Source organism: Antechinus flavipes, chromosome 4, assembly GCF_016432865.1.
Source record: "Antechinus flavipes isolate AdamAnt ecotype Samford, QLD, Australia chromosome 4, AdamAnt_v2, whole genome shotgun sequence".
Classification (NCBI taxonomy): domain Eukaryota; kingdom Metazoa; phylum Chordata; class Mammalia; order Dasyuromorphia; family Dasyuridae; genus Antechinus; species Antechinus flavipes.
The window spans coordinates 99,065,304-99,088,079 of NC_067401.1; the positions used below are offsets into that span (position 1 = coordinate 99,065,304).

Here is a 22,776-nt window from a genome sequence, read left to right on the forward strand (position 1 = left end):
TCCTTGACAGCCAAAGTACCTCTTTTTTCCCCTTTTTCTCCCACATTGTCTCTCATAACTATAGTTAGAAACTCTTGATGAAGTGTTTGTCATGGTAGTTAGTGATTCATTGAGAAGACTACATCTCTCAATAGAGAGGGGAAAATGAGAGAAATGTTATTAATAACCTGTGATTTGGGGAAAATCAGATTTCCCCTGTTCTCTTTTATGCTCATTTCAATATTTCAGTCTCTGAAGGTTAAGCTACCCTTCTCAATCTAGACCCCATCCAGGTGGGGCAGCTATTCTATTCAGGATAAAAATCTTTGAACAGATTGCCCACTGTTGCTAACTTAGAAGTAAATGACATGATCTAAATTCAGGTCCAATCCCTATTGCAATATTTCATGCTCTCATTGTTAGTCAATCAGAGTAGATTACCACCCTTGGGAACACCCTGCTTTCAAAAGGGCATATAAGCCAACAATGAGCCCACTGCTATGAATGAGTCCACCATGATTGTCTTTACTCTGAGAGAAATGGCTAAATGATGATCCTTTTATTAAAAAACTGGCATTATTAATAAAATGATTGATTTATCCCCAAAAAATGTCCTTGACAGTTATTTCACATTATCTATGTGAAATGAGCAGTATTTTCTTCACTTTTCACCAACAGTGTGGTTTCACCAAGCCTCTATAGCAATACAGCTGCAGCACTGGGGGCAAATGAAAAGTCTGCAAAGCAAGTAGAACACTGGATTTGAGAGGCAAGAAGAGCTGGCTCCCAATCCTATCGTAGACATCTTTCAACCTCAGTTTACTCATCAGTAGACTGGGAAGCAGAAATACAGTACTTACACTTCACAGGTCAATTTTAAGAACTGAATATCAAAGTGTTAAAATAAGCACTTTGTAAATTTCAGCTCCTATCATCATTATAACAGTTAATAAAATTAAATTTATATTCTCTCCATTTTTGTAACTCATTCTATATCATTACTGATTTCATTCTGTATCACTACATTTTTTAACTGCCTAAGTCATGTTTCATTTGTTTCATTTAGTCTGGAAATTTAGCTTTCCTATAAATCACTGTCTTTGAGTAAAGTTTAAAGTTCAATTCTTCTTTTAATAACTGTTCTATTCTTGTCTCATGGAAATCTATTATCCTTAAAAGATACAGGTGGCTGCCAAGGTCTGGCCTGTCATCCAGGGTGGTCTAGTTCACTGTTGGCTAACCTGTCCTTCCAGGTAGATTCAAACATGAAAATTTCTTAGTGATAGGATGGAAGAAGGGAGGAGGTTTGCTAGCTCCTCACCTTCCCTATTTCCAGCCAATCATATTATACCTTAAGCCTATAATGCTATAAGCTTGGTAACCAATCAAATTATTTTATCCATTTATAATGCTGCTTTCTATTTTTTTTTTTTTTTGCTTAATTCTCCCTTTATCTATAAAAATGGTCTCTCTGCCCTGAGAGTGTTTTTTTTTTTTTTTTTAAGGTAACCATTTAGTGGTAATTGCTAGTCTTACAAATAAGTTGAACATGCTCAGAAATTTGTATCTCAGCTTACCTTAATTTCAATCATAGCATAGTATTAACTTCACACCCTATTTACCCCAGCTTAGATACAAATATTTTAACACTAAAGGACTTCTTTTTTCCAAATTACTTGTCATACCCACTTGACAATATAAAATCATGGGATCATATATTCAGAGTTAAAATGGACCTTATAGATCAGCTAGGTCAAGCCCTTCTTTTTACAGATGAGTAAACTGAGAACCAGAAAGATGGAATAATCTTAGAAAGATTTGATTCCAAACTTAAGAATTCTTTCCCATTGCAACAGTCACAAGGAGGAATTTTAAATTTGGATGCTAACATTGTGGCCATTTGAATGCTAAGTGATTCTCTGAAAAACTTAATTCAATTCAGTTCAGATTTTTGGTTTGTGCAAAGGAGCAAAAGGAGAGGAAACAAGACACTTTAATTTTAATACATAGATGGATTTGAATTCTGATGCAAGAGTTTTAGATCAGATTTAAAATATGCCATCACTTCTTAGCCTTCTAACTTATCAACCTGCTCCACTCCATGTTGTACAGATCACTGCCAAAATGTTGAGGGTTTTTTTCCCTTTAAATGAGTATATGACCACATTAATCTCCTATTCAATAAACTCCAGTACCTCTTCCTATTTACTTAGTACGTTTACAATAAAATATAAACTTCCACCTTTAGCTTTTAAAGCTCTAGACTCAACCTCTCTTTCCAAGCTTACTATAATATATTCTCCCTCCATCCCAAATTGACCTCCTCTCAGTTCTTCACACCCAGAATACTCATAGTTTTCTCTGTTTCTACACCAGCTCTCCCTCATTTCTAGAATGCATTCCCTCCTCCCCTTTCATCTTATAAAACAAGTTCCGCTGAAAATAACTTCCTACAGGGAGCCTTTCCTGACCTAAGGGCAGCTAAATGGTGCAGTAGAGGGTGCGCTGGGCCAGTTAGGAAACCCAAATTCCAGACTGACTTCAGACACTTGCTAGCTGTGTGATTCTGTTTACCTCATTTTCCTCCTCTGTAAAATGAGCTAGAGTATCTTGACCAAGAAAACCCTAAACGGGGTCTTGAAGAGTTAGGCATGAAGACAGAATAAAAACAGCAGATGCTTCCTTTAAGCTTTGACTATAACCCCACCTTCCCTAAGAAGTCCAATGCCTCCCTTCTGAGATCATTCGCTCTCCTCCTTTATCTGTTCCTCTAACCTTTCCTGGCTTCCTTTAAGCTTTGACTATAACCCCACCTTTCCTAATAAGTCCAATGCCTCCCTTCTGAGATCATTCTCAATTTATCCTATTTAAACAGGATTGTCTGTACATACGAGTTTTTCTTTATTTTTTAAATGGAAAGAGAAAGAAAACAGTTATCTTTAAAAAAAACTATAAAAAAGAGAGGTGGAGTGGTATAGGTATGGAATGCTGTATGTGTACTTTCAGAGTTTTGCTCAATTTTTTACTTAGTTATAAATAAGATTTCTTATAACAAGAGAAGACTAGAGGTTAATGTGTGGAGATGTCTGTAATGTAAAAACAAAATATGTCAATGAGTACAAAAAAAACTGATTTAAAAAAAAAATTAAGTATTTAGATTTAGAGCTAGAGCTAGAAGGGAAATTAGAAGCCATCTAGTATAAGCCTGTCATTTTTCTGATGCAGAAACTAAGGATTAGGAAAGGAAGCGACCTGCCCACAGTCACAGGAATAAGCAACAGAGTAAGCATTTGAATCCAAGTCTTCTGACTTCAAACCAGTGTCCACTAGTGAATTCTTCCTGAAGGAGCCCAGGCCAGCCTTGGCTCCTCTCCTACCCTGTTCCTTCCGTTTGCACCTCACTCTTCCCTGCAAAACTCCCTTTTGCAGGCTGTACTGCCCCATCAGAATGCAAGCTGCTTGAGGTCAAGGACTACTTTCCTTTTTGCTTATATTTTTATCTCCAAGGCTTAGCCTTGGATCAGACAGGTATTCGCCCAGCAGGTAAATGCCAGACATTAAAAAATGCTTGATTCCTGACCTTGTTTCCACTATCACACAGCTTCTCAGGGGCACAGACTACTCTCCTACACAATGGATGGTGAGATTATAAAGACAGCAAAAGCAAAAAGTTCTGAGTCAGTTTATCTTTATGAATACCCAAATCTCTGTCACTGCAAGGGAAGCAGCGGTACTCCTGGAGAGCAAGATGAGGGGCCCAGAAGCCGATAGCCCTCCACAGCCTATGGGCAAAGATAGGAGGGAAGGTTGGGCCCAGCTCCACCTTGTAGAGAGAGTCACCAATTAGCACAGGCCTTTTCTTCAGAATGAATACTGATCCTGATGGAGAGGAAAATGGAACTGAAGCCAGCAGCCCCTTGGCCCCCAGACAGGCACAAAAGACATCCACCTCAGCAGCAGGTTTATCTCTCTGGGTGCGAGCCAGTCTAATCGGCGTGACTCTTATCAGGGATGTGTTGGGCGCATTTTGCTGCCTCCATCTCAAGATTCTATGAATAATTACGGAGCCTTGTGAATTTCCTATGCCACTATTTGAAGCCAAATGGAACTCTATTTTGGCATGTCAAAGTGACAGTTTTGAAAGCAGCCAATTCGGGAGGTATGAAACACTCCGAAAGGGGGGAATATATGTAACACTCTGAAAGGGGGAATATATATGTATATATAAAAGAAAAAAGAACAAAAACCAATAACTCTTCCTGCAATTCTCCAGGATCCTCACCCAAATTAGACCATGCCTACATTATTCAAACTACTGAGAAGAGAGACATTTGGACACATGTGAAAATTCCATTTTCCAACCAAATGGAAGTGCTCACTTTGAAAATATCACTTCCTTAAAGCCTTCACACCTTGCAAAAAAAAAAAAAAATAGGAATTATACTTAGCCAGGAACCACAGAAACTTTGGGGATGAGGAATTTAGATTATTGATCCAAAGGGAAACAGAATTTTCTATTGAAAGGTGATTCAATGGAATTTCATTATATGTATGACAGAATGTAAAGAGCATTGACTCAATACTGAAGTTCAAACCCTACCTGTGAAAGACACTACCTATATAACTAGATACCCCTTTGGGCCTCAGTTTCCTTAACTGTAAATTGAAGAGTTGGACAAGATGGTCTCAGAAGCTTCACTCAGATTTATCTTTATGATTTGATGATTATTTACTATAGAGTAGTATTTATAAATCTAACTTGAACCATGGAAGAATTAATTACAGTAATATCAAAGAATAACTATTTCAGAATTGGAAGAGACCTCAGTAGTCTCATCTGGTCCAATCCATTCTTTAAAAAAATGTACTTTACAACATCAGACAAGTGGTTATCCAGTCTTTGCTTAAAGATTTCCAATCAGAAAGAACCTACTACCTTCCCACGGCTACCCTTTTCACTTTTAGATTACTCCAAAGAAACAGCTAAGTAATGTAGACTGGATTTGGAATCAAATCATGTCTCAGATGCTTACTGACCAGTAATCACTTAACCTGTCTGTGCCTCAGTTTTATTATCTGTAAAATAGGGATCATAATAGCAATCTCATAAAGGGTAGTTATAAGGAACAAATGAGCTAATATATGTAATAATAATATGTAGCTACAAAAATGCTAAACATCATCATCATCATCATTATTTAAGGATTTCCTTTTATCAAGAAATCCAAGTTCTGTACTCTGCGGCCAAACAAAACAAAAATACTCCTTTTCCATAAAAGTCCTTCAAATTCTTAAAGAAAACTATCTTGCTCCTACCCTGCCCCTTAATCTACTCTTTTCAATACCAAAAGTACCCTTAAATATAAAGTGGTTTAATCTAAGAAGTTGTCTCAAACCAAACTCTCTAGAGACAGCTGTAATAAGGCTCCAAAGGAATCACAAATGCCAGCAACATATGAGCTCATTATCGATGATCCTCACATTCTTTTCTTCCAGAAAGTAATATTTCTCATGTTCAATTTAGAAACAGATATTGTATATGACTCTCAAACCTGCAACACCTGGTCTTTTGTTTTTCCCATTTAATACAAATTATAATTGCTGGCATTTCTATAGCTTGTTAATGTTATTAGAGTTTTACAACAAAATTGTGAGTAGGTACTAAAGATCTTGTTATATCCTTTTTGAAGATGCAAAAACCAGGAACAGTGACTTGCTTCTAGTTAAGTGTCAAAGGTAAAATTTTTGCTAGTCTTCTTGCTAATATTCTTTTCACTATTTTATGTTGCCTCTCACTAAAAAATATAAAATGTCAGCTCTATTATAGATCATGTTCGTACCTTATTTTTACAGTTACAAAACAATCTATACATCCATATTCCTCCCTTCCTAGAAGACTCAGCTCAAACCCCACCTTCTGCACAAGGCCCTTATCAGCCCCCTCACTGCTGAGATTACCTCCAACCTACCCTGGATAGATCTTGTACATACACTGTTGTCTGTATGCTGCCTCCCTGCTCAGATGGGAGCTCTCCAAGGTAAGGACTATGTCTTTACATGGCACTTACACTGTGCTTGGCCAGTAACACACACTTAACAAATGCTTGTTGACTAAGGGAGGTCCCTGATTATTACATCATGTGATCATGTAAAGTAGGCACGAGTATCCCACTTTATAATTGAGGATACTACAGGCTGTTTGTGGTAGACGCAGGACCCAATATGTATCTTTCTTTCCCAACTCCACAGACAGTAGGCACTAAATAAAAGTTAACAAATACTGAAAGTAAAGTAAAAGTCTCTACTCCTTTGTATACTTGATGAGTAGAAGGAATATTACAATATAAAATAAGCATTTTCGTAAAATACATGTAGATGTATCTGGATAAAACAATCTTCAGCTGAGAACTAGGGAATCTAAATGTGAATTCTTGCTCTCTGGCTGTTGACCTTAAGGGAGCCATTTAACTTCTCTAAGCTTGTAATGAAACTCTGAAAGATCCTTTCCAGCTTTAAGGCTTCAAAGTCCAGGAATATATTGTGATGTTTCTCTTCAGCTTTGAAATGATTGGCCTCATCCTCTGGATTAATAACAATAACACTAATAACTTATTTTGTTCTTTCATCATCATTGTTCTCAGCCTAGGATACTTTCATCCAGGATCCCCAGGATGTCGGACTTGTTTTGAGGCACTAAGTAGCTATGGGGGAAGGTTCCAATACACTAAGTTAAATTTTAGAATTGTGGGGACTTTAAGGGTATTGTTCATCAATTCTGCCATGTCTTAAAAGCCAAAATATTGTCCCTAAGGAAATTTAAATTGCCAAGAGCCATCTTGAATTAATGGGGAATGCCTATGGTAATTGACAGCTCAAGACTATTCCTCAGTTCCAGGGGATATGGGAATTGGCCTGGAGGTCTGAATAATGATACCCTGTTAAAGAGTAGGTGGCCCCATTCCCATCTAGTCCTAAATCATAAGAAGCATGGGATGCCATGACTTCCTCACACCATAATGCCAGAGAAACATATGCCAACTCTGTCAGTTTCCTCAGTGGGAAACCAAGAAATAACATCCAAGAAACAGTCACAGGAGCATGGATTTAGAGTTAGAAACACTGATTCTAACCCTCCTCATTTTACAAATGAAAAAAGGTGAATGGACTTGCCCAAAGTCACATGGGTTGTAAATGTCAGAGCTGGGATTTAAAACCAGGGCCTCCAATCCTGAATTGCTTCCTTTTCTCCCTACAGTGCCAACTATCTCTAATAATAAGTTCTCAGAGCTCACTATTTTTTTTTATTATAGCTTTTTATTTACAAGTTATATTCATAGGTAATTTTTCAGCATTGACAACTGCAAAACCTTTTGTTCCAATTTCCCCCCTCCTTCTCTTCATCCCCTCCCCCAGATGGCAGATTGACCAATACATGTTAAATATGTTAAAGTATAAGTTAAATACAATATATGTATACATGTCCAAACAGTTATTTTGCAGTACAAAAAGAATTGGACTTTGAAATAGTGCACAATTAGCCTGTGAAGGAAATAAAAAATGCAGGCAGACAAAAATAGAGGGATTAGGAATTCTATGTAGTGGTTCATAGTCATCTCCCAGAGTTCTTTTGCTGGGTGTAGCTGGTTCAGTTCAGAGCTCACTATTAAAAATCTATTTTACAATCTAATGATTCTGGGCAACTTTTTAAAAACCCATTTTTTAAAATTACGGAGTAGTTAATGCATCATGATCAAGAAAATCCAATAAGATATAACAATTCTACTACTTTATCTCCAATTACTCAATGATTAAGGTACTTAGGAACTCGGCCTACCCAATACTGAAAATAAACAAGTGAATTTATTTTTATTTAAGTGTACATTATAATCCATTTTTAGAGAAATAAATATTTTTAAAAGAGGCAAATTATTGCTCCTAGGGCTGCAGAACTTCTACATCTGGGATGTTAGATAGCAATAAAGGAAGGAATATTGGACTTTGGAGTCAGGAAAGTCTCAGCTCAAGTCTGTCCTTCAACCACTAACCATAAACAAGTCACTTAAACGGTTTGCCTCAATTTCCTCATCTGTAAAGTGGGGATTAAAAAAAGCACCTACCACCTTCCAATGCTGTGAGGATCAGATAAAATTTGTAAAGTACTATACAAATGTTAGGGGAACAAAGTGGTCCACTGACTAGATCACCAGGCCTAGAGGGAGGAAGACTTAGGAAGCGCAAATCTGGTCTCAGACACTTATTAGTTATGTGGCTCTGGGAAAGTCACTTAACCCTATTTGCCTCAAATGCGCTGGAGAAGAAAATGGCAAATCTATCCAATAAAACCCCAAATGGGGTTATGGTGTGTCAGATGCAACTGAAAAATGACTAAACAACAATGCAAACTTTAAAACAGCATATAAATGCTAGCTATTAGTACTAGTTGAATATACTTTTTTTTTTTTTTTACAAAGAGTAGAAAAGACCTGACCATTAATTCCTGCTGTATCTCCGTCTGAAGTTTTACTGTGTAAGTGTTTAGGAATAACTGATAAAAGGAAAATCCCTTGCTTAGGGAATTATTTTGATAAATTTCCACTTTTGATAATTGGTATTATGTTTGTTCCTCTTTATTGTTATATGGTTATATGTTATATGTGGGGTTCAGAATTGGCTCAAATCCTATATCTGCTACATAAAGCACTATTGTCAGGTTATTTCAACCCCTTAATACCCAAGCTTCCCTCTAAAAGCAAAAATCACAAAGCAAGTGCCAACCTGCTTTGGTAGAGGGACTTTTTTCAGTAGGAATTCCTTAAAACAAAGAAACAACAGGTTCAATTTGTTTTTAATTACAGTTATTAGATTCAAGAATAAAACAAATTTCCTTCAAAACTTTTTTAAGGGTTTGGACTTAAGTGTATAGAATTTAAGAAACCAGAAAAGGTTAAAATAATAATAATAATAGTGATGCTGATAAAAAAAATTTATCTGTTTGCAAACATTCTAATTCCAATAAATGTTAATAAGAATTTTTTTTCATCTTTTCATGGAAGAGCTGACTATTTCTGATCTTAAATTGTACCCACTCTAGACTAAATCATGAAGCAAATGAAGTTCATCTTATGTGTGCCCATATTTCCCTTTCTAAATTGTTTTCTCTTCTTCTTGGACTTGCTACTCCCAAATTCTACCTAACATTCTCCTGTTTCCATCAAAAACAAAAATCAAAATGCCTACTTAATGAAAGAGTATAAAAACAATTTACAATTATCTATAAAAAACAGAAAAATAAATCATGGTGTTACTCTTTTCAGGGGTATTTGCATATCAAGAGGGAACACAGAAGCCTTTAGGGAAAAAAAATGAATTTCTAATGATGTTTCAGGAATTAGAAATATAGTAACAGATCTCCTTTTAACATTTTGTTATCAATTTTTTTATCATTTGTAATATTGGTCTGAAAGAATGGACCTGGAAAAATAGTCATAACTAGGAATTCTTTATACTTGATAGAACACATTTAGTGGGGTTCCCAGAGAAAGACAATCTCATGTGCTAATGGGTAGCATGTAAAGGCAGGAAGTATCCTGCCCCTTAGAGATAATTTAGCCCAAAATGAGAGAGATGATTATTAATAACCAATGATTTGGGGAGATTCAGATCCCCCCCTTTTTAGTCCTCATTTTAAGAACCTCTCTGAAAGTTGAGCTAAACTTCTCTCTCCGACTTCTTCCAGGTGGAGCAGCAATTGTGTTCTGCTTGGGATAAGATAGGGATAAATTCTTTTGTCTAAGATTGGGGCTAAGTTAGAAATAAATGACACAATCAAAGTTCATATCCAGACCTTCACTATAATATCCATTTTCTCATTAAATATTAACCAATCAGAACTGATTACTAACCTCAGGAACATCCCTCTTCCATAGACAGATAAGCTATTAAGCCCACCATCATGACTGTCTTTGATTAAAGAGAGAGGTGATCAAATAATGATCCTTTTATTAAAATGTTGGAATTGTTGATAAAATGACTAAATTAGCCAGAAATTATAACTCAAACCTTTATAAACATCATAAAAATATGGTCTGTAGTTATGGATCTGTGCATCTCTGAAAGAGATAAAAGGCCCACAAAGGTTGGAGGATCCAGGAGAGGGGTGCCATGTTGAAGGGGCCAACCCGAGGTGGTCACACCATATGGCTAGAACCACAAAGTCTAGGAAAAATGGTATAGATATAGACAAGAGAACTGCTGTGGAGGGGAAACATCTACCCTCCCCTACTGGATGTCAGGAACCTGGGGAAAATCCCAAATCAACTCACCCTAGTTATGGTTCAATCTAGAAGAGGGCACGATAGTAAAGTTTCATTGCACTTTATCTTAGTTTGCCTCACTGAGAACATTTTTCTACACAAAAAAAGTTCTAGTAAAAGACAGTGGAAGCTTTTGATTTTAAAACCTATTCTCATAATGCATTGATTAAAGGATGAGCTAAGAAAAAAGGAAAATAATACTCCCTTTGCTATCAATTAAAAAAATAATAATAAGCTGTAATGGGCTGAGGCTTGAGTTGATGCACTGAGGTCCCAAGCACGTGAGGCTAAATAGTAATTGGATCATACTCAATTAATATATATGCTTGGAGAAAGAATGGCCCCCACCCACTCTTTGTGCAAGTTCTGATGTGTTGTATAGGAAATGACGTTTTTGGTGGGTTGAGGCAAGGGAGTAGAAAGGGAAGTGGAAGGAGAGACTGCTGGCTGGCATCTTGACACAGCTGCTTGCATTGCTATCCCGATGGCCCTTCATCTCCAATCCCCCTCTGCTAGCTGGCTTCCTGTTGCAGCTGCCCCTATTGCTATCGCAATCCTTCTTGCCCATATTGCTATTGCAATCCTTTTTCACCTCTTCACTTCAATAAAGATTGAAGATTTTTCCCTTAACCTGAATTCCTGACTCCGGCTGATTTTAAATACGCAGTCATCACAATAAGCCCTTTCTGCCTGTTAGATAGTTATATCACCATTGGAAGCTGATTTCTCTAAAATTTACCTCAAGTCCAATGATCTTAAAAATAAGCATTGTTGCTGGGTCAAGTATTAAGAAAATAAATTTCTCTGCACAAGAGTCCTTTTCTACTTTCTGCCCCACTCCCAAGGATGCTTTTCAAGTCTTAGGTGGAATTTATTTCAGAGTCAAAAGCATTTCTACTCTCAAAAATAAATGGGTTTTTTGTTTGTTTGTTCTCTAGCAAATCTTGTTCTGATCAAAAAAGATAGGTGTGAATTTCAAAATGCTGTCATATGTCACTAAGTGGTCTCAATCTAGAATTGTGTCTCTTCTTATTTATAGTTAACATATATTGTTCCCCAAATGTTGAAGTGTTCTTGCTGCCCTGGAACAAATCCAACTTGATCATAGTGAATATTTTTTTTTAATCTAGCTGTCATCGTTATGTTAATATTATGTTTAAAACTTCTGAATGACCATTCAATAGCAATCCATAGTGTCTATAGTTTTCTATACTTTATTTATATTTATTTGACTCAAATATTAGTACTCTCATAAAAAAAATATTATTTTCAATTTCTGAGAATAAGTTATACAGTAAAGATATTAATTATTCCTTAAATGTTTGGTAGAATTCATTTGTAAACATGGTTAATTTTGCCTGGACAAGGACTCCATCCCTATCTTTTTTTTTTTTGGCAATTAGGATAAAGTTAATTTCATTTTATTTTTCTGAAAATGAATTGTTTAGAGAATGCCTATTTCATGTTCTATTCATTTGGTAACATGTCAATATAAATAAACTTCCATTTCTTTTAAATTCCCAAAGTTGCTGGTATGTAACTATCTAGAGCAACAGAAGCATTAGAACCCAGGCTGAGGACAAGGAAAACCCACAACTGACAAATACTTGCTGTATGAGCCTGGACCTTTAACTCAAGACTCAGGGTTACACATAAGATTTTGATCTGCATATTAAGTCTCCTTACAAAGAAATATCTATATCAGGGAAAGCATAAGTCCAGGATAAAAGGTCCAAGATGGGGAGGGAGGGGGGAGAGAGAAGGGGAGGGAAAACAGAGTCCAAGAGGTTATTTCCCCTGCCAATGAGGTCATAAAGAGTCATACAGGAGTGGGGAAAAAAAAAACTAAACAACAAAAAATTTCTAACTTTAGTTCTCTTTCTACTAATCAAACTGACTCTCAGAAAAAGTAAAATCTACAGTTATTTCCTTATATCCATGAATAAGAAGACATATATCAGGAAATTTTTAAATTTCAAATCTCAAATATTTACTTTACTATGACTTTATTAAAAGGTTCACTATCATCAGAAATACTGTTTTCTGAAATCTGATTTGATATGTAACATTTTTCAGTGTGACCCACCATCTGTTTTTTTCCATATCGATGGAGAGCACCTTTGCCTACCATTTAAAAAATATATATCTGTTTCCTCTTTATTCCCTAACTCTTAAAATTATATGGAAAAACAGAGTCCAAGACTTTGATCATGTGATAGTGAGTCTTGGTAAGTGTCTAGTGTTTGAGTTATTAAGGCATCTTTAATGCTCAGTACAACACCTCAAGACTCTACCTAACATGTCATATCCCCGTTTAATGTTCTCTCCTCAAATCAGATTTCTCAGGTCTCCAATTTGCTTAGCTGAAATAGCAGCATTCCAAATTTTGTCCATTCTATGGCTCCACCTTGATTTTCTCCCCATCTTTTCCTACAATTGCCCCAAAATATACTTTCTCCTACTTAAATGTAGATGAAAAAAATTATTTATAAGTAATACCAGGCAGGAAGCAGAGAGCAAAGGCTTTTTTAAAATCTGCAGTCTATATCCTACTAATGCTGTGAAAGGCTATGTTCAATAATCAAGATGGAAGTAGATAGGATAATTTTTCAGTTGTTTTCTAAGTGATTCAAGCTCTTTACTCAGATTAGAAAAATAACTTCCTGTGCAACCTTAATTTTGATCAATTATTTACAAATATATTTACAAATTTATTTTGTAAATATTTACAAAAAGTTTCAAGGCCACTTTTCTGTTAAGCTATATGATTATGATGTGCATGCACCTTAAGCAAGGTAAATAAACATCAGTTTGCTTTTCTACTGCTCTAGGGATAGATATGTGAATGGCTTCAGTCTTAACTTGAAATTTCTTTAGGCTCTCAGGATCACAGATTTAGAACTCAAGGTTTCCTTGCATATCAATGGTCCAAAACCTGTAGATGAAGAAACTGAAGCCTTGAGGTTCAGTGATTTGCTAAGATCTCATAATTAATAAAACAACAGGGCTAGGATTGAAACTCAAGATCTTTGAGTATAAAAAGTACTCTTTCTACTATATCATATTCACTTTTTGTTTTTAATTTCTTTCTCTCTGACCATGGGGCACATGGTAGGGATGGGTGTGGAGAGAAAAAGAGACAGAGACAGAGAGAATATGAATAAGAATGGAAGGCCTCTAGCCAGCAAGAACAACTTGACAACTGAATTTGGTTCTTGTCCTTCCTAAGCTCTAGATTTCCCATTCAAGATGAAATGGGTGTCTTTCTCTTATGAAAAAGAATCTTTGTCTTTCCATTTTTCTGCTGAACCCATTCATTATGCTTGTACAAGTAACTCTTCTACTAAGACTCAACCTGTATCCATGAATCAGAAATCCAAACCTCTCATTTTACAAGATTCCAAAATCTATGTTAAGGTGAGTCAATTACAATTCAATGCTCAAACAAAATTCCAATTTAACTCCCGTTCATTTTTAAAAATGCAAAAATTATGCATAGTTAAAAAGCAACTAGGAGGTACAATGGAGTCACCAGCCAGGGAGACAAGAGTGCAAATTAGCTTCAGACACTTAATTTACTAGCTGAATGGTCCTGGTTAAACTGCTTAATCCCATTTGTCTCTCCTGTTCTCCATCCTGGCAAAAAATATGCACACTTGATATCCTATGGCACTTCTCTTTTTAGGGAAAACGCAATAAAACAGTGGATAAAGAAACATATATTTAAACAATGAGAGAAGATCATAAACTCCCCCAAAGGATTGATTTTCTTAAGATCATCTAAGGCAATATCAAAAATAATGCAAAAAAAAAGAAAGAAAAGTTTCTCAAACAGAATAGAGCACTTGTTATTTCAATGAATAATCTGTTCACAGAAGCTAAATTTTCTAAATCAGTCCCTTCTCTTCCCCTTTATTACTAAGCTTGAAGAAATTCTGGCTTCCTGCTCAACTCTCTACTGAAACTCAGTTCTCAAAGGCCACCATCATCAAATCCAAGGGCCATCCTTCAGTTCTCCTCTTCCTTCACTTGTCTACAGAATCTGGTGGGTTTGAGACACCCCTTCTCTCTCTTCAGTAACACTGCTCTTTCTTGAATCTTCTCCTGTCTGACAGATTCATCTTAGTCACCCATATATCATTCTCTTCACATCTCCTAGTGTGGATGTTCTCTAAAGCCCTGCCTTTGGCTCTCTTTTCTTTTTCCGCACTTTCTCCAAAGCTGATATCATTCACATGACATCAATGAGCACTACTATGGATCTATCCCCAATCCCTCCTGTTCATCCCAAATCTCTAACTGTTCAAAAAGTATCTTCCTCTGAATGACCCACTGGTACCTCAAACTCCAATGTGTCCAAAACTTACTCTTCTATCTTGTCTTTATCTCCTAACCATGCCTTCTCCCAACTTCCTTACTTCTATTGTTAGCACTTATCCAAGGTTCAGAAAGCTGTCATTTTTCATTCTTTCTTATCCCTCCCCACTTACAGCAAATCAGTTACCAGGCTTGTCAATATGACAGCCATTCCATATTTTTTGTCCATTCTTTCCTATGCAGTAACAGGGCTGCTGTCACAATTCAGATCCTAAATGTTCTTCCCCTAGACCACTCCAATTCCCCTTCCCCCATAGCATGTCTGACATAAATGACAACAACAAAAATCTTTTCCAATTTATATATCTTAAGTTCCCTGTTCAAAAAGCCTCAGTGGCTTCTTACTGTTTATGAAATAAAATACAAATTCTGTAGTCAGGCATTTGATATTCTCCACAATGTGACTTCAAGCTACAAGAAGCAACTTGTCAGAGCCACAAGAGTAAAGAAATGCTAGTTTCAAATCTTAGCTCAAATCCTGACTATGACATTTACTAGCTCTGGAACCTTAACCAAGAAACTTCACCACTCTATACCTCAGTTTTTTCAATTGTAAAATAGAGGGAGATACAGGACCTTCAAAGTTTCCTTCAAGCTCTAAAACAAACAAGGCTAAAAAAAAAAAAAAAGTGCTTTAAAATGGAAAGGAATAGTTCATTTGCCTATAAATGAAGACAAATAAATGTTCAGATTCTAGTGATTACGTCTTAAGGCTTATTTAAAAATAGTACCTGACAGTTAAACAGCCAATTGGCCTAGATGCTATGAGGTATAAAATTGGCCTTCCATGATTCAGAAAAATAGCACTCTGGTCAGAAGGTCAGTCAGACCTCCCCCAGAGAGCAAAGGGGAAAGATTGGGAGAGTGAAACTTTAAGTTAATACTCACATTTTTCAACACTGGGAGAGCTAACTGCTCAAAAGAAATAAGGTCGACCACATACTGCCCCACTCGGTATTCCCGTCTTCCAGCGGGAGGCTCTGACCTAGATGTAAAAACAGCTTGTTCTGAATCACATCAGTTTCCTCCGGAGACGTCTCATTTTCAGCCCCATCCCTGGGGCTTACCCTCCCTCATGGGCTGAATCATTCCTAAAATTGGGGGCCTGCAATAAGGACTGCATCCCACCCACTTCGGGGGCCAGGCCAGGAGGCCCCTTATTGAGTCATGATATCAGAAGGGACCTTGAGACCCACTATCACTGGCACCATATTTTGTATTTTTCTTTCTTTCAATAAGCATTTATTAAGTAAGTTCCTATTATGTGCTAGGCACTATCTAGACACTGGAAATGCAAAGATAAAAAACAATCCTTACTCAGAAATATTAATTCACAACTCCATGAGGTAGGCTCATTTAACAGATAAGGAGGCTTAGAACCATTAATGACTTGTCCCAGTCATACAACTAATGCATATCTACAGCAGGATTCAAACTCTGGTCTTCCTGTTTCTATGTCTAGGGCATTCTTTATTCTTTATGTATCTAGAGATTTATCTTAGAGACAGAATAAAATACTAGGCCCTAGAGTCAGTCAGAAAGTTCTGAGTTTCAACACTGGTCTCGGACTTTTACTAGCTGTGTTACCCTGGACAAATCACTTAAGCCCTTTTTTGACTCAGTTTCTTCAACAGTAAATTAGGGATAATAGCACTTACCTCAAAAGATTGTTGCAATGATCAAATGAGATACCTGTACGAACACTTAGGACAGCCTGACACAAAGTAGATGCTTAATAAATCCTTATTTCCTCCTCTTCTTCCTCACACTATGTAAAGACGGTTTCCCTAATAGACTATAAATTCCTATAATGCAGAGTCTTTTATAATATTATATTGTTATTCCTAGCATCTAATACAATTTCTAGTATACCAAAATGCTTGATAAATATTTAGTACATGGAGTTTTATCTGATTCCCCTGCCCAAAGTGATCTCATTTTTCTCTCTGAACTAATAAAGTACTTTAATGGAAGTTCTTCTAATACTTTCACATTTGGCCTTAATTAGAATTTTACATATATATGTATATAAAATATACATGGATAATACATAGGGCAACTTTTCAAAAACAGGAGTGCTGTTTTCTTATTTATATTTCCCACAATGCAACATGATATCTGCAAATAGTCAATAAACACTTGCAGAATTAAATTGATTTCAAAACCTATTTCTGTGTTTTAATTTCTCTGGGAAAATGCCCAAGTTCTGGACCAAATGACCCAGATTCCTTTTCATTTACTCTCAAAACCTAACTCCTTTTTAAACACGATGCCCATATATGAGGAAGGAAAGTAAGGAGAAATCTTCAATTTGATGAGAATACCAAGAATAGGATTTTAGAAGCTGCTCACAGAACAGTAAGCTTCCATTTCATCAGAACAGAAAGCCTCCCATTAATATTTTTTGAAAGTATATAAAAGGAAGAACCCCTACAATTTAAACATCAGTACCCAACTCTAGACAAAGGACCCCTCAATCCAGACAGTGTGACCACATCAAATCCTATTCTTCTCCCGCCTTGTCTGACTTCTTCTGTATAAAATCCATCAACAGGCACACCCAGTGATCTGAGAGCATCACTGGCTTTCTGGATTAGTGTGGTTTTTCCAACCCCTAAAAGAAAAAAATAAGGTACCCATTAATAAAGCCAAGAATACCAGAGCTTACAAGATCCAGAATGGCAATCATGCTCAACAGTATACAAATGCATCCCATGAATATTTATTTTATTTTAATTCTGATTGCTCCAGGTGCTAAAACTTTTTAATCTCAAGTTGAAACAAGAAGAATCACAATTTCTGGGTTTTCTTTTTACATTCTGGAGCATGCTTAGTTTTATAGCACATGGTGCCACTGCCAATTCTAGGTAACAAAAGGGTCTTTGATGTTAATCTCTCCTGGCAATTTACACCTTATGGAACAAGCTTTTGTTTTCTCCTGGCAGACAGAAGACTTGGGTTGACTCATTTTTTTCATCTAGGAAATAAAACCAAGGAGTCTAGGCCAAAAGTCTTAAGATGAATGCAAACCAGGATTTGGATTTCTTGGTTACTTAACACTAGAAGCATAGGGGGGAAAAAAAATGTGTATACACACACACACACACACACACAACACACACACATACATATACATATCCTTTTAATTAAGGACTATGGAGTCTGTGTCACTTTCTAGTTAACTACCTAGGGCATTTTTATCTATTTATGCAAATGGGATCCTTTAAAACAAGGGCTGCTCTCTCTACAAATCTATCACAATCTTTGCATTCATTTAGTAACTAATGTTTGTTGAATTAAATTGAACTCCCAACTTAGGGAGACAAGGTCTCTCAAAAGCACTAATTTTCAACTGAGTCCCTTCTTCTACATGACTCGCTTATGTCTTATACTCTTAGATTCCCAGCTTTCCTCTACAATGCTTTCCTCTGAGCTCCTTTATCCAATAGTATCCATCCAAATAACACTGTCTTCTGGTCCTCTGACCCATTCCTACAGGTGTGAAATGTAACAAGTTAATTTATATCACCATCTGCTGTGCTAGCAGAACAGTGAGTACTAAGGGGTCTTGTAGGATCTTGAAAACATACTTAAATTTTGCTTTCTGGAAAAATCCAGACTTGATCTAAGAGAGGCACTCTAATCACTCTAGCCAAACCTTCTGAGAAGAGATGAGCTACAAAGAGCATGCTCTTTTATCAGGAATTAGAACACCTGATTTCTCACCTTAATACCCATAGTGTATGACTGTGTTCAAATCTTCTACACCAGGGCTTCTTCAATTTTTTTCACTTGTGATCTCTTTTCACCCAAGAAATTTTTAAATGATTCTGGGTACATGGATATATAAAATAGATATGCAAATCAAACACGTATTGATTTCGAATCATAATTTCATGACCTCCACATTCAGTTATAAGACCCAATATCAGTTTAAGAAGTGTAATGCTTTAGAAATATGTTATTTTCTCTGTAATACTTTAGAAATGTTATTTTCTTCTAAGTTTCCTTCTCTGTAAAACTGGGATTTTTTTTGCACTAATTCACAAAGCAGTGCTCTGAATTTTTAAAACCCTATGTACGTGGCAAATTTATTATTTTGAACCATTCTCTTGTAATATCAATCAGATGGCTATCTATTCTGCAAAAATGCAGGATTAACCCAAATTCCTCAAAAAAAAAAAAAACTTTAAGATTCCTTGAAAGTATTTCTTATCAAGGCAGAGCTATTTAATTTTATATATTCATTATATTAGTGTGGAACCACCTGATTCTATATCCCTAGAGAGGATTGAAGATACTAAAATATGAAAAACAATATGCAAGGGTTCAAAAACTTGAAAGAATTTGAAAAGAATTATTTTCTAGAAAAAGTGCAATTTTAGGAGTCTGAAACCTAAGCTTGAATTTTCACATGAGCATAAGTATTATTTCAGTTATCTCCCTATATACCTTTGCATCTTGCTTTTCCTATATAAATGGCTACATTTTAAAGTATGTTTCTTAAAGGGATATCATGAGGACAAGATAACATGCTGTTATGTTAATGTACTTTTGAAGTTTTCTGTGCTTAGGGAAAAAGTCTTCTTTTCTCTGATAAAAGATACTTCTGATTTTAAGATGCCTAATACTAGCTAGTGTATTAGCTATTATTATCATAATAGATCCACTAAGGAGTTGATCATAGTCTAGCCTGGAAAGTGAACCTAACATAACAACCTTTTAAAGGAAGGAGGAGTATCATTTTTTTCATAGCTGTATCTCCAAAACCTAGCATAATTCTTTGCATATGTAAAAGTGCTTATTTAATAAATGTCCCCTGAACTGAAATGAATTCTATGGGGAAATGTGTATGGAACTTTAAAATATAATCCATTCAGAAGTTGGAGAACTGTCTTTAATTTGTTTCTAAATGTATTTGATTGCTTTCCTCTAGGTTCCTTTTAAATTTTAAACCTCAAACTCAGCTTTTGCTACAAGGGCAATAAACAGTGGAAATAAATATTTTAGTTAGAAAAAAAAAATTCCAGAGGTCAGTATTTCTGCTGGGCAATGAAAAGAGGAATAATGGGTTGAAGTGGCCTATAGCATATGATGACATATGTCCTCACAAGAGGTCTAAGGCATTATCAAAAATGTCTATCATAACAGATAGACAGTTTGAATGGTACACTAGTACCCAGGAAAGTCTTTTTAAAGACAAAAACCTTGAAAACCATCTTGTGCCCTGGAAGGATGCTCTTTGGGGATCATACAACAACTCTCCAGGCAAGTCAGTTTCTTCTCTGCAATTTAGTCTTTAAAAAGTAGCCAATAGACTCAAAGATTACAGGACTTGCCCAAGATCACACAGACTTTATTAATAAAGGCTAACATTCTGTAAGAAATGACCAGCAGGATGATTTCAGAAAAGCCTGGAGAGATTTACATGAACTGATGCTGAGAGAAATAAGCAGGACCAAGAGATCATTATATACTTCAACAACAATACTATATGATGATCAATTCTGATGGACCTGGCCTTCCTCAACAATGAGATGAACCAAATCAGTTCTAATAGAGCAGTAATGAACTGAACCAGCTACATCCAGTGAAAGAACTCTGGGAGATGAGTGAACCACAACATAGAATTCCCAATCCCTCTATTTTTGTCTCTCCGCGTTTTTGATTTCCTTCACGGGCTAATTGTACACTATTTCAAAGTCCAACTCTTTTTATACAGCAAAATAACTGTTTGGACATGTACACATATATTGTATTTAACTTATACCTTAACATATTTAACATGTGTTGGTCAACCTGCCATGGGGGGGGGGGGGAGAAGGAGGAAAAAAGTTGGAACAAAAGGATTTGCAACTGTCAATGCTGAAAAATTACCTATACATATATCTTGTAAATAAAAAGCTATAATAATAAAAATAAAATAAAGGCTAGCATTTCTATAATTTATTTTTCTATATTTCTGTATATATAAATCTAAATTTCTATATTTTTCTATATATATCTAAATTTCTATAATTTAATGTTTGCAAAGACTTTACAAATATTATCAGCTTATTCTCACACCAATCCTGGGAGACAGGCGTTATGATTCCCATTTTACAAATAAGGAAACTGAGGCAGACAGCGATCTGGGCCACTTGCCCAGGGCCACCAAGCTAGAAGTTTCGTTGGCTGATTCTGAAGATAGCCCTCTTGACTCCAGGACCAGCGCTCTGAACTCGGTAGTTGAACTACTAGACAAACAGCCTCTTGTTATAGGAAAACTAATTAAAAACCAGTAACTTTAATGGCTTCATTATCTTATCATTTTCGCTTCTCCTTCCCTTACCCACCAAAAAAAAAAAAAAAAAAGTCAGAAGTGAAGGATAATTAAGGTCTCCCCAGACAGGAAGCTAATTCTGGAAATAAAGTTCTTTAATCTCTAATCTTGATTATTTTGTTTTCCATCACCGTCGCTATTAATAACTTTGACCTCGCGCAGGGGCGGGCCAGGGAGCGGAGCGCGGTTTGGATTCTTGACCCTGGGAACCCAGAGCAGCTGGAGTATCAGCCCCGAGCGGGGGGAAGGGAACGGTGAGGGGGGTGGGGGGAGGGAGGGGCTGCCACGCTGCTGGCGCCACCTCTGCCAAACAGACCAGGGACAAGGAGGATGGGGACGCCAGGGAGGGCTGGGAAGGGGCACCGAGCTAAGCGCCTAAGGGGACCGTATCCACCGCGAAGCCGAGAGCACCCGGCGGGTGCGTGCTATACATCCCCGGGCCGGACCGAGGGAGGGACAAGGACCTAACTTCCCTTCCGCGTTTCCCAGCTCGAGCCTACTAACTTAGAAGAACCAGGAGACGTGGGAGGAGATCTCTGGAAAGGATCTTGCGCCCTTGTGGTTGCTGCACGGCTGGGGATCTGGCTTTACCTGGGGGCCCCGTTAAGAACACATGTTTGGTCATGGCTGGGGTCAGGAGCTCTCAGATCCTCCCTCCTCGGATGTACAACCTCCGGCTCCACCTCTTTCTCTTCCGTTTCCCCTCCCCCTCCTCCTCTTGGAGAGGGCGGAGATAGCTTCCTTGGATGGCTCACCGCGCATGCTCTGTGTCCCTTTACCTTTGCATCCTGAGTTCAAGCGCCTGGATTGTTCCGAACAAAGGCAAAACTTGGTTGTCTCCTGAACTGGCTGCAGTAAAGCTGCTTGAATTTGACGTGACGTCATTAGCGGGACTTGCTGGGCACATCAGTGACATTGGTAATTAAAAGTAACGGTAATAATAATAGCATCCATTTCTTAAGTACCTGCAAAGCGGCAAATTCTGTGGCAAGCCCTTTACAAATATTTCGTTTAGCCTTTTAAGGCCCCTGGATGATAAACGCTATTATTATCTCCATTTTGCAGTTGAGGAAACTGAGGCAAACAGTCTAAATGTTTTTCTTAAGGTAGCACAATTATAAATGTCAGGTTTTCCTGACCCCAGGACCAGTGTACCACCCCTCGCTGCCTCAGCTATAGTTGGATACCTTGAGACCCTCTCCCCTTTAAAAAAAAAAAAACAAATATATATATATATATAAAGATACCTTTTTCAACTGAGGAGATTTGTGGTTTGTGTTAGGCCCCTGGGTAGGTACTCAATAAATGTTCATTGATTTATTGATTGATTGCCATGAAGCTCTTTAATAGTCCTGGGACCTCAATTAGATCCTGTTTCTGAGAGAAGCAAGTTTTAAAGACAGGACCTCAGCTCCTAGTACTGCCTTTGCAACTCCCCTCTTTGGAGAAAGCCCAAGTGGCATTCCAAGCAAATAAAGAGAAGCTTGGGATGTATTTAATTTAAGTCATGGGGGATGGGGTCTGTCCCCTTCCTGCATATTCAGGTATCCCAATGTTTCCTATTAGTCATAATGATTGGAGATCCATACGATGTAGTGACAAAATTCAAATAAAAAAAATCTTTTAATTGGTGGCAGACTAGAACTTTAAGGATATAAGGCTCCTGGGAGCTTTGTAGTAAGGAACAGTCTGATCTATAGGGTAGGAGAAGGATAGCAGCAAACCATGCCCCCCTACTCAGTTACCATGTGTTTGTGAATGCCTTGTGCCTATGTCTCTTGAGTT

The 22,776-nt window shown here is 37.0% G+C and overlaps 1 protein-coding gene across 4 annotated transcripts in view; it reads right to left on the reverse strand.

Annotated features, from left to right (window-relative positions):
* Positions 1–22,204, reverse strand: part of NTPCR (nucleoside-triphosphatase, cancer-related) — a 41,047-nt gene extending 18,843 nt beyond the window's left edge. The window contains exons 1-3 of one of the 4 annotated variants that reach the window (XR_007953179.1): positions 21,583–22,201; positions 17,121–17,283; positions 15,558–15,654 (exon numbers count right to left, since the gene is read on the reverse strand). Coding sequence is in view for 3 of the 4 variants with exons in the window: in XM_051993599.1 (XP_051849559.1) it covers positions 15,558–15,654; positions 17,121–17,283; positions 21,583–21,616 (294 nt within the window). In the remaining variant the exon portion in view is untranslated. Of the gene's footprint in view, positions 1–15,557; positions 15,655–17,120; positions 17,284–21,582 lie in introns of all 4 variants that reach the window. The other 3 variants (XM_051993599.1, XM_051993596.1, XM_051993597.1) reach the window with 3 other exon arrangements.
* Between the last annotated feature and the right edge of the window lie 572 nt (positions 22,205–22,776).